Raw genomic sequence first — 12,975 nt, forward strand, 5'->3', positions numbered from 1 at the left:
TGTTACTGCTAACACAAGCTAGGCTGCAAGCAACACAAGCACTCTAGCCCTTTCCTTACAGGCCTACCCAATGTCCTGGTGTGCAAGGACTGTCCCAGAGAAAGCAACTGCTATCATTTGTCTTGCCTTAGGGTACATGAAGCTCTCCTGACACCTTCAGTTCTTTCTCTGAATAGCTTGTGCCACGTACTGTCCAAATTTTGGTTCTACAATGGTTGCCTTCATTTAGTCGCCTCCACTTCCCTTTGCTGGTGTGTGGCATAAATGGTTGCACTGTTTGCTTTTTGCTCTCTTTTGAAGGTTTTGTAAGAGAAGGAGTAAGGATGTTTGGAAAGACAGTATCCTTCACTGCAAAGAGTAACATCTCCCACTGAGGGATGTCTTGTCTCCTCATCACAGGCACAAGAGGATTGGGACCTTCCAAGTGTCAGCATTAGTTCACTGACTCTCATTGAAGAATAGCTGAACGGAGTTCGTTCAGAAATTTTCCGCACAGTGGTTTAAATTTAAGCGTATAAAAGAATCACCAACACAGTATAGTCTTGGGAGTCCATTACCAACATTTGCAACATTACTTAAATTAACAGTAGATAGTTTAAAACCAGGTTGCTTTCTGTTTCAGATTCTCTGTGTTGTTTGACAGGGAAAGAGTTTTCACAGCCCAGAGCTGTCAGGCATTTGGAGGAAATGCTAAGTGACTTTCAGAATGACGAATCCGAACTTCACAGTGTTTACCATTAGTGTCAGATTGCAGACTATTGCATTAGCTTCCTCTCAACTGAAAAGTTAATTTAAGAGCAAAAATGAATCGATAAAAAACAATGTCAGATACCAAATCAATACTGGGAATGTAGGAACAGACTGGAAATTGAGGTTGGCCTCAACAGTGCAAGCAAAATATTTGAGAATTGTTTCTCGTTATTAGTTACCTGCTTAGAGCTGTATTCTGAACTTTGTTCTCATTATAAAAGCTGGATAAATAGTAAGACCTGTATAGGAAATTTCCTTCAAATGGTGCTTGTTACATCTTTAGCTTGAACTGTGGGAATTGCCAAGGTCAGAACTGGTTCTTGGTGGGTAAGTGAAGATTGACTTTTATGTAAAACAGTTTTATTGGCTTTTTTAAGCCTATGAACTGGGAAATGTCTTGTCTATCCTCTCCTATTCCTTTGTCTTCTTTATGCTTTTATCAACAGATTTAATAAGTGCAAAATTGTTCTTTCTTTCTGTTTTCCTGTTTTCTGTAAATTTTCTAATCTGTTCTTTCCTTTGCTTTATTATCCACATAAGTCAGTAATGTTAATGACTTGCACATAGAATATTTAAATGAGCTTTAGGTTGTTACTGAGAATTGTTATCCATACATCTCAAAATGCTGTGCAAGGTAGGTGAACATTCATAATTGCATTTTACAGTTAGCTAAGGGAACCTGAGAGATCTTTTCTCCCCTTAAGTGATGTTTTATGCCACTTCCGTCCTTATTTATTGTAAACTTCTTCCATAAATGAATACCATGAAAAACATTTTTTTCAGGCTTGAATAATCCTTTCCTGAGGAGAGAAATTATGTGCATAGTATATGGCTTCATATAGGTCAGGCCTTGTTTAAATATGTACATTGAAAAAATATTCATGTTGGAGGATGCTAAAATTAAGGAGGTTCACCTTGGATGTTCAGGGGAAAGCTACTAGACCTCTCCAGTGTGTTTCAGTGTCAAAGGGAGGAATCCTGTCTCCTATTTTTCCTTTCTATTTGATATATTACAGTGTATGTATAATATACAGACAACATGATTTTTCTGTACGAATGTTTCCAGTAAGTGTGGAGACAACTGTGTGTTAAACCATTTTACCTGACCGCAACCTATCAAGATGGGAGAGGGCAGTGCTTTTGCCTTGCTCTCAGACCCAAACATGAGCTTACTGCACTCCAGCATTGTGTCACAGAGCACTCTCTTTGCTGGGAGAGAAGGGTTTTTATTTCTTGAGCCTGACTGCTTCTCTTGAGTAGTGAAGAAATATTTATGGAGGATTTTCCCTGAACATGAGGGCCTGTATCTGCCTGTCTTCTCAGTTGGAACATTTGTTTCACAAGACAAATAACTGAGCTGTAGGCTAGCTGGGAGAGCAAGCAGATGTGCTTCCTGCAGTTGGAACTTTTTTTTTGTCTTTTCCCATTCTTCACTCTGTCACCTGTCTCCATTTCACAGTGATGAAAAATACCCCTCCTCTCCTGTGCCAAAATGGTCTCATATTGCTCCAAAGCCAGATGTTTTGCCTTCCGTTTTTTTGATGTTTGACAAAATCTCTAAGTCTGGAATACTTCAGAGACATCCAAATAATTGCTGTTAGGCAGTGGCTTGAAGCTCGATGAAATTTCTGGGGCTGAGCATAAAGTAAAAATAGGTTTTGGTGCTCAGACACTTTGTTAGGATATATCATGTATGTACCTCACTATAGACGAAGTATTGTAACACTTAGGAAGGTTTTCATTGTAGGCAAAACACTGTTACACTTAAGACATGTTTCATTTCAAAATTTCATAGTAGAGATTTTTAGATAATCGATCATTCTGGTTCCTTTTGGAATTGTATTTCTTTCTGTTACCCAGCATCACATGTTTTATCCCCACACTTGAAAAACAGCTCTCTGAAGGAAAATAGTCATGTTATTAACCTTATGAACAGCATATTACAGATAAAAATCTGTATATACAAATGCCAATAGACACTTGCATGTACAAATGTACGCTTTACTCCTGCAGTAAGAGGCATGAATAATATTGTAGACATTAGAGGTGAGGGTCTGAAAGCTTGGCCTTCTCACGCTGCCTGAAACCAGAGGAAGGCAGAACATTTCAAGTGGAAATGATTAAGAACCTGTGAGATGTTATGATGAAAACAAGGAGATGTATTTCAGTAACGAGGCAGGACTGTTTTGCTGTAAAACTGACTATCTGTAAATAAAAATATGAAAAAAAATTCAAAAAGGGCTTTTGATATATTCTTAGGGATAAATTTCAAACATATCAGTAGTTAGCTCCATCTTTGTGAACACTTTACTGATTTTCTTAACTTTTTATTTTCCTGTCAGACTTAAAGGAGAAAGCGAGATGATTGCTGACCAGAATTTTTCTAATCATGAGTTTAATACAAAACTCAGTGTTACTGTGACAACAGTTTTGTAGTTAATACAATGCATCAGGTTGCTCTCTCCAGTATTTTCATTTGTATTAAGTTCCTTCTTTTTTTTTTCCTGTTAAATGATCTCAAAAGATCCTCAATCTTTCTTATGTAACACCTGAAACTACGAGACTGGAAGATGACAACAAATGAATCTGGATGTCTCCCTTAGTGCCTTGTCCACATGTATATGTTCAAAGACTGATGTTTGCCCTGGGCCTTTTTCTATTAACTATTTTCTGCATAGTTAACAGTTTTCATTTTTTTCCTCTCTGTGTGCCATTATCTGTTATGATTTAGTCAAATGTGGAAATTAGGCAGTGCAGTTTTCGTCAATTATTCCATCTGTACATAAAATTTTCCTGCAGAGTGACTGCTATTTTTTTCACAGGTACAATGGGAATGCATTAACCCCAAGTACAAAGCAAAGAAGAAGAACTACAAGAACTCAGGCATTGTCATCCTTAATCAGTGCAAGGTATGTATATGTTTTGCTCTTTGTCTCTTTCTTTACTAAGCTCTCAGTGATAAATTTTAATGGTGCTTGGAACAAAATGGAACTGCCTGTAGAATAGCAGTGGAAACTATTCCCTACAAAAAGTAGAGGCAAGGATTTGAATCTCAAAAGTAAGTTGACTGTCCTCAACTCTCATTACATTTCTCTTGCCCTATCCCTGCAGTTTTACAATGCAAAAGACAATACTAAACTCTAACACCTAAAGACTTGCCAACTTTGTGTGTATCCCTTTTAAGACTTCCATTATGTCTACAAAATTTCTCTTGTTCCTCCTAAACCAACAGCAAAATTTCCACTGAATTCCCACTGAGAAGCAGTTGGTTCTACTTCTTATGTGAATTTTCCTTTCTGTAGGTTTAGAATTTTGATATTTTTTCTGTTTATAGTTTTGTTTCTGTCTCAAACTGTATTTAATGATTTCTTCCTTTACCTTATTTTCAGTTGGTCCCTCTCCTACTTCCAATTTTTTTTCAGGCAGTTCTCTTACGTTTTATCAGTATGCAGCTAAGTTGAATGTCTTGCTTTCTTGTCTGCAGATACACAAGATGCATTCTTTCTTAGATTATATCATGGGAGGCTGCCAAATACAGTTTACAGTAAGTGCCTTACTTCTCTAATTTGTTTTGAAGAAAGGGAATCCCCTTAGATACCAATTCATTACTTTCAGAGAAATGATTCTTACATGCCATTCCTTGGTAAATTATTAAGTTCTTCTTGCAAAATGTAATAAGGGCCAGTCTTCCTTTCCAGAATGAGTGCTCCGCTAAAGAAAGGTTTTTCCCCTGAAATGGTGCCATACAGAAAGTCACACACAGAGATCCAGCCAGGGACTTTTCTCTGTCAGTCTGGGGTAAATGCTGGTGTTTCATATCTCAGCCATAGCTACCAAGTAAGGTGGCACTACAGGGGTACACAGTTCTAATTTAGAGTGTACTCAGAAGCTATTCAGTTCAAGGAACAGGGTGTAAAAGGATTTGCTGGGCTCTTCATAAACAGAAATACAGTTTTTTGCATTTCCATTTAATAAATTTAGAAACATTTAATGATGTGTAGGTTTGATCTTTTTTTGTATCATGTATCTAAAAATTAATATACTTAATATCATGTAATATGATATGATATATCAGTTTTTCCCATAGCATAGGAATACGGATTGTGGCTCAGTTCCAATCTGATTTATGTGACTTCTAATTCATGCCAGCTAAAGGGCTAAAAATGCGCACCAAGGTATTATTCTTCTGCTGGAGATCTTTTCTTTTCCTGTAACACCCTGCCCTACTTCTGCTCCCACATATATCAGACACTGGATGCTACTGAAATGTTCCATTTCACATTTTCCAGGCAAGCCTTAATTTTCCAAAAAGATTTGACAAAAAAAGAAAGTTGGTTTTTTTTTTTAATTATACCCGAAAGTTCCAGCAGCAGCTATAGACAGTAGTGGATTGTCCTCCTGTGTACAGATCAGCTTTTTGAGGTGTTAAACATGGACTTTGTCTGTACCAATCACAAACTCATTGGATAACACCCAGAACTGAGGACTCTCTTCTGGCTTTGAAGGAAATACCTTCTGCACTGGACAAAGATCTTCATAGTTGTCTTCTCTCATATAAAGCATACTGTGTAATTAATTACCTCTCTGCCTTACCCACCTACTTCTTTTATCCCCACATATCTGCAATGCAAAAGGAGAAATCCACATATTTCTCTTCAAGTCTGAAACTTTGCAATCACCAGAAACCCCTTTAATTTATCTTTTCTGACATTTCCTCCCTAAAATATGACTGGAAGAACTCAATTATCAACTGTGTTCAAGATTGTTATCAGAAAGACATTAATGTCTTCATGTAATGTTCTAAAGCCTTTTCTAATCAGGGCATGTGCTTAGGCACATGCAAAGACCAGTTAATATGCTTTTCCTATAGCTCCAGCTCAAGAACAGGAGCACTGCCACCATTAGAAAGTGTCTAGGGATTTACATATTAAGTTAAGTTACAGTTGTGCTTTTCAAACTCTCTTTGATTCCTCCTAGCTGTTTTCCAATGGAAGAGGGAGTTCTTACTCAGTGCAAGGAAGGGTTATGGCAATTTGCTTGCCTTTTATTTACTTATCACAGATTTCCTATTAGTAGGCTGTGAAAGACAAGTTTAAAAGTAGTGGGGCAAATGGGTTAAAGTGGATAGTACCTCTTCTACTATATTTTACTATATTTCATTTTACTGAAACAAAACAATTGGTAATAGAAAGCTTAAGTAAGCTCATCTGCAAGGATGGGCAGTGAGGACATAAAAGAAATGGAAGATTCATACTACTGTGAACTGCAGAAATCCCTGAATTACTATTGCCCTCAATGGTAAAGCATTGTGTAAACTCATCACTATCAGTTTTCAACCTGCGTGGACCCAGGGTAAGCCATGGTGACATCTCTGTACCTGTAGCTCTCTGCATGCATAACCTAGTGGTTCTACCTAAACATCGTCACTAACTGGCTCTCCACATATTTTCCTTCGCTTTTCTTCTACCAGTCCTCAGTATTATTGCACAGGCTGGTTGTGAGATGTGGTGTTGTTTTCCGAAATATATTCTCCGGTGGTCACTCAAACAAAAGGGTGCAGCCTACTGGGGAGATATTCCATTCTCCCTTGCTTTCTGCATGCATCACGTAATCTCCTCTTCACATAGTCCTAAACTGATTCATTCAGACCACTGAAACAGAGGAGGCCTATTCCTTGGACTTTCTCAGATTTCCATTTTTTTTTAACTGTAGTGGATTTGGGATTGTTTGAAACTCTCCTGATACGTGTATTCTTGTTGTCATTGTCCTAATATTAATGACATTTCTATTGAGCTCATGCTGTGTACAGGCAGTATGATACAAATGTGATTTGAAAGGGCACTTGCTGAGGGAGGGAAAATGGGATGCTAAACACACATTTGATAACAAAAAGCTGTAGCATGATGTACCTGCTAATTTAAGGTATAATGAAAGCCTTGGTAACATCATGCTGTGTCTTCTTGGGATGCTTTGTACCTTGATTGTAGAAGTTAGAAAGAATATCTCTGAAAAACAAAAGTAAACTTTTCCTTTGCTTTAAAACCAGTTATTAAGAAGTTTTCATCTACAGAGATCGACAGTGCTGATTCCAGCCCTCTATTTTTATGCCCAGTTTATTGCCAAACACTGTATCTCTTATCAGTGTACCCTGCTGCAGAAGAAATGTTCAGAGGGTGGCAGTGCAAATGGGTCTGTAGTCAGAAGACATTTCCATCACTGTAGGAAATACAGCAGAAAGGATGTGTAACATGCATAAAAGGAACTGTAATAAAAAGATATATCAGACAGATGTTCTCTCAGGCAGGTCACGGTATTGGGCAGCCTGATTTGTTGCTGACAGATCTAGCAGGAGGTCCCAGCTATGTAGGATGTTTTGAGTGTAGTGAAAATCACCTTTTTACGAGTCTGAGGAAAAAAAAAAGAAGCTGGTACTGAGTATAGTTATTGTTCTGTTATGCTCTTATTTAGCTGAGGGAAGATGACTGGTACATTGGAAGTGATACATTTAAAGATACACTGATAAAAATCAAATGTACGCACTGTAAGAAAGATTCCTCCTTTGCTGCCCAAAGATAAGCTCAGTTGTTATATTAACATAACTTCTGTCATATATTAAATTATTTTTACAAATCCTTATCTGATGTATTTGCACAAGACCTTGGTATTGTTAAGTAATGCTAAAAGAGCAGAGCTCTGCATTGGTATTTTAGAATCATGGCAATTTAAAGGGGTCATCTTTCTTCTAAGTCCTCTCTGTGGGAGTCAAACAGAGACTTGGATCAAATTCAAGCACACTGCATCCAAGTACAAATATTCATAAATTCTTCATCATAGGAAATGAGGGGGTTTTTTTACTTATCAGCAGACCTCTGCTGCAAGGACCATTTCCAAAAGGAAGCTTGTTCCAGGAAGTGTTTTTTGCTTACCCGAACACTAGCCACAGGCTTTTTTCCAAGCTCATGAAACCTACTCCTTATTCGTACTCCGTATTCTTGTTTTCATTTCCAAAGCAGTTAGCCATGGCTAACAGCCATAAAGGAAGTCTTGTCCAGTTCTGTTTGATGTGTCACTAAAGTCTTGTTAAGGTGTTATAGTGGTTTGAGATTATCAGCAAAAACACCTACTTTTAACAATTTTACAGGAATCCCCTTTGTTTCCCTATCATACAGTGGCATTTTTGTGCCTTGTATAATGAAATTAGGGTCAAATTAATGTCAGGGAAAATATACTTATTTTTAAGAAAATATGCATACCTTGAATATGCATACCTTGAATAAGATTTTTTACAAATAATTTTCCCAAAACTAAGCTAGTCCATACAGGCATCCATAGGTTTATCTTGGGTTTCACAACCACTAATGTTGCTTTCTTCCTCAGTTAAATATGTGTAGTGCTTCTCAGTTACGTGCCCTTACAAGTGAAGTCATGAGAGGTTCTCCACTGATTTATTCAAGATAAATCCAGATACCATTTTTGGAAAAAGATCTATGTGGAAAACAAACTCAGTGCTTCGGTGCCTGAACAGTGAGTAGGAAGCAGAGGTGAAAGATTACTCTTATCTGCAAGCCAAAAATCTCATCTCTCTCCTGACTGGATGTGGTGAGGTGCCAGGGGTTCATAGGTGATCAAGGCAAAGAAGGGAGTTTCTTCAGCTAAAAGATAGAGGTGGAAAATCAGAACCAGTGGATGAAAGCCATTTTGGGTTGACCTAGTATGATACTTCCCTTTTACTTTTTAGCATCAAGAAGTAAGTTTCAGAACAGCTGTGTAATTTTTTTACAGAAGCACGAAAATGTCATGTTTCATTTTCATTTTAGAGCTGCATAAAGTAGCGTTCCCTGTGCCAAGCAGAGGCTGCAGCTGGGGAAGCTGAACATTTGCAAAAGCAAGCTGTGCCTTCAGAGTGCTTTTTGCAGCCTTTAGCAGGACCCTTTCTTAGCTTCCAGCTACACTGTAAAACTGAAATCTGAACTTGCTGCGTTTGTCTATTGAATATTCAGGTGTAATGGATTTTTTAGAGGAATAGGTTATTAGACACAAGGACATTTTATAAATGGCTTTGTTCCCTCTGTAAGACCCTTGGGATTATTGTTGCTCCTTTTAGGAATTCCTATAAAGCAGCATCACAAATTCAGCAGAGGACTTTCTGATCCATGACAAAGGAAGTTGCATGCCAGAGCCTACCTTCAGTGAGAAGTATAAAGAGCATTTTAAAAGGGAGAAATTAATTTTAAGATGATTCATTAATACTTGCTTTTGCATTGACTACTTCCCACAATCTTCTCTAAGGTTTTTCAAAAACAACAACCAAAAAATCTTTGCAGGATTCAAGCTTTATTTTTACCCTGCAGCTCATGGTTAAGCTTGCTGTTGACTGTGAAACTGGGAGGGTTAATTATTTAATGCTTAGATGTTTTGAAGACAAAAAATACCAGACAACCAATATCTACTACTACAGCCACAGTAAGAATTAAAATAGCTAAGAAATGTCCCTAATTGGAGTTTTAATTTATAGTTTTAGTAGGACTTGTAACTCTCTAAGGACATTTTTGCTGCAAAGCTTTTATGTCCTGAACGTCACCTGAGCTGGAATAATTTAATTAAATATGAGAACCTAGAGATAGTTAATTTGATTCATTTGTATTAGAACATAATTTTCCCCATAGAATAGCAATGCAGGTAATTTTTTACCTAATTATGCCATTTTAGTTTTGTTATCTCTTATTTTATAAACTGTCATTTGTTTCTACGTATATTTACCGGTACAATCCTAATTCAAATTTGATTAAGTACGCTGTAAAATGACCTTTGCTTTAAGGCTGCTGTCTCTTTGCTGCAGCAAATTGTTTCTGGTAAAGATACATAGTTGATGTAGGTATACTTATGCTCACAAGAGCTCTGCAACACATTGACTTCTTTTCTTTTCCAGGTAGCTATAGATTTCACTGCATCGAACGGTGATCCTAGGAACAGCTGCTCGCTGCACTACATCCACCCCTATCAGCCCAATGAGTATCTGAAAGCTTTGGTAGCTGTTGGGGAGATTTGCCAAGACTATGACAGGTAAATAAACACGTTTGATTACAGAGTTGTCTTTAGAAAGCGTTTTCACAGTGTGAAATTAATGACTGCCTGTGGCTGGCTGCAGAAGCTCCGTGTTTAGGCACTTAAGAGGAATGACTGCACGTCAGTAAGATTAGTCTATGTTAACCTGCTGTTGAGAGTGACACTGGGTTTAGATTAGTTTCATGGTAAAGAAAGTCACAGTTCTTGGCTGTGTGGCTGATTTGTGTGTTAAGTTTCAGGTTTATATTCACATGTTAAAATTACATGTTAGAGTGGATTTTTTGTGTGTTCAAGATCGACAACTTGGAGCCGGTTTCACAGATGCTGGCAGCATCCTTTCTGATACACTTGGGAATCTGTTTGTGTCCCATTCTACTGAAGAGTGCTCCTGAGAAGTTCCGTATGAGAAGTTGTGTTTGAAACTGAATTTGTAATTGCCTAAACTGCTTATTCCCGAGGTCTATTCTTAGAAGTAAACCCATGGTCTTTTCCAGTGTTCTCCTGGACTGTTGAATATTGCACTCTCTTCTAAAATAAGTGTTAAAAGCTAGTGATAGTGTGCGTACACAACATGCCTTTAAATAAATAAACAAATGCAGGTAATTGAACCAAATATGCTTTGATTACATTATGTACTTCTGTTGCTTTCAAATAGGCTGCCTGATTCTATCAAATGAATTGCCCATTATTAATCTAATTACCAAGTACATTTCCTTTAAATGTTCTTTGGTGGTGAAACACAGTATCTTGCACAATTTTTCTTTTTAATATTTGCACATGTGATAGATATCCACCCACCGCTTTGCCATATGTAAATACCAGATCTCAAGAAAAAATGGTATTTCCAGTCAAATTTGAATTATACTTTCTGCAGTGACTTCAGACTATGGTTTGCCTGTTACATATTGCATATACCAATTAGCCTGCTCAGAGGCACTTCCATTTGCATGGTAATGAAATGTCTTCTCAAAGAATGAGAAAAATACTTCCCTGATATGAGTTCTGTAAGAATTTGATGGTCAGATTTAGTCAAGGAGTCTAAGAAAATTAATATTTTATTGTAAGTGGGCTGATAATTCCCCAGTAATTATGCAGTAATTTAATAATTACTAGCAATAATTCAGAGGATTAATAAACTTCAAAAAATAGGGAAAGGAGTAAAAAGGGCTGGTTTATGCAGACAGAATTTTTGATTTTATCACTTAAGGTGTATTTTTTAAGAAAATTAAATAGTTAAGTGGCACAGTCCCTTCTATGTGGAAATACTAATCTGAATCAGGATTCTTCTCTCAGTAAGTATATTTCAATTAGTACAAAAAATATTAGCCAGTTATTTTTTAAATGAAATCATCAGCATCATTTTGTTCTATTGTGCTGCAGAAAATGCCTGTTGATGTTAATCAGCACAGCAGAGAGTCTATGAGCTATGAACTAGGGCTGAACAAAAGCCAGCTGTTTTCCCATGGAAATGTCACCTTTTGGGCATGTGTTTGACCTGTACATGTTCTCAAGTTGTGACACGATGAATATATTCCCATGGACAAGTTGATTCAACATGGTCAGTGCTTTCTGATCAAAATGTCAAGTGAGGACCTTTTCTTTATACTTGCACATTTTGAATCCAGGAAATCGGAAATGAGAATTTACAATTTTTCAAAAAAAAAGGAAAGAAATTAGGAGGAGCAAACCTTCACACAAAATGATCTACAGGTTCTGTATAGACCTTTATTGTGCTAAGTTTCAGACTTTGCATTTGTGAGCAAATATAACCTACAAAGCAAATCTTCTGTATATACACTTAAAAAAAAATTACAAATTCAGTAGAAATCTGAAATGTGGCAGAGATCCATAACTGCTCCAGTGAGTCCAGTCATACTTCAGATAATGGAGCAGGACATCTGTTTCCAGATTAAGATAAACCGGGGGTGAAAAGAAACGGACTTGCTGAACCTAAGGGCTCTTTAGAGCCAGATTGTCATCATTTGCTAGGGGGCATGTGTTTACTGAGATTAGAATAGGAGATCACACAATGGCAGGGCTCTTACGTGAAGTTTTAGAGTTTGCACCCATCAATTATCTCCAATAGGCAGAACTGGCTGATTTTAATCCAAACCAAGGAAAATGAAGGGGTTTTAACTCAGTCTCAGGATTAATATATTTGAATCAAGCGAAAGAATAGATGAGTAAAATACAATCTGTTGTTTGCAATACTTTTTGCATTCCAATAGCAGAGCTGTAGAATTCTAAGTACTTTTGTTACTTATATACCAGCAGACTGCTTTTTTAAATTGCAAAAAAATCCCCATGTGGTTATTAATGAAAATACTTCTTTCATTAGAAACATTCACATTTATTTGTATTTTGGGGGGAATTGGATTGGCAAGTAATACATAGAGAGACTACATTCAAAATGCAAAATTTTCTTTTACAAACTCTAGCTAGTTTCGTCAGTCAAGCCAAATCTACTCATAATCTAGGTTTCTGTACATATCAGCTGAACATAATCATCTGTAAGTAATTAATGCTCCAAATTAAGTGTTGCCTCACATCCCTTGGTACAGTGGAATAAACTCTGCTCGTCCGAAAGCACGTTTATCCGTATGGTTCAGAGATTCCTGAAACAGTTAAATGAGTAGCGCCGTTTTGCATGGTTAAGCGTGAAATTTAAGATTCGTTCTTTTATCAGTAATATTCAGAGAATGAGAGGGAGACATTGATCATTATCCTGATTGTAGAATTGCTGCAGTCCTGTAGGACTAGGCCAATCTGATAATGGTAATGGAAATGGAAGAGCTATTCACCTGCATAAAATACTTAATACTTTATCTATATGGCAGAATTGTTTCAGGCTATAACAATGTTTTTCATAAAAGAGAAGATAGAGTGTGTAGGTGATAACCAGTGGCTAAGCAACAACAGCAGTGGATCATAAAGGAAGGAGAAACATTTATTAGTTTTAAGGAATTAGGTTCTAAAATGTAGTTAGAAATACTGGAAAGGGGAAAACACATTGAAAACTTAAAAATAAGCAGACAGCTTCATGGAGAAGAATTTATTTTAAGATAAGTGGCTCATGAATGTTTAAAAATGACCTCATGAAGTAATAAGTGAGAAATACGTATTTCTGTTGAAACATTTTCAGAAACTGTCTTTTATATT

At 36.9% G+C, this 12,975-nt stretch overlaps 1 protein-coding gene across 3 annotated transcripts in view; it reads left to right on the top strand.

The window, feature by feature from the left end:
* CPNE4 (copine 4) overlaps nucleotides 1–12,975 on the top strand; it is a 230,188-nt gene that overhangs the window by 180,882 nt on the left and 36,331 nt on the right. For all 3 annotated transcript variants that reach the window (XM_042043748.1, XM_042043746.1, XM_042043747.1), the window contains 3 exons: nucleotides 3,573–3,659; nucleotides 4,235–4,294; nucleotides 9,680–9,813. In XM_042043748.1, coding sequence (XP_041899682.1) covers nucleotides 3,573–3,659; nucleotides 4,235–4,294; nucleotides 9,680–9,813 — 281 coding nt within the window. The remainder of the gene's footprint in view (nucleotides 1–3,572; nucleotides 3,660–4,234; nucleotides 4,295–9,679; nucleotides 9,814–12,975) is intronic.

This window comes from Corvus kubaryi, unplaced genomic scaffold (assembly GCF_017639235.1).
Source record: "Corvus kubaryi isolate FWS band 111438036 unplaced genomic scaffold, C.kubaryi_AGA036_p1.0 37398, whole genome shotgun sequence".
In the NCBI taxonomy this organism is placed as follows: Eukaryota; Metazoa; Chordata; class Aves; order Passeriformes; family Corvidae; genus Corvus; species Corvus kubaryi.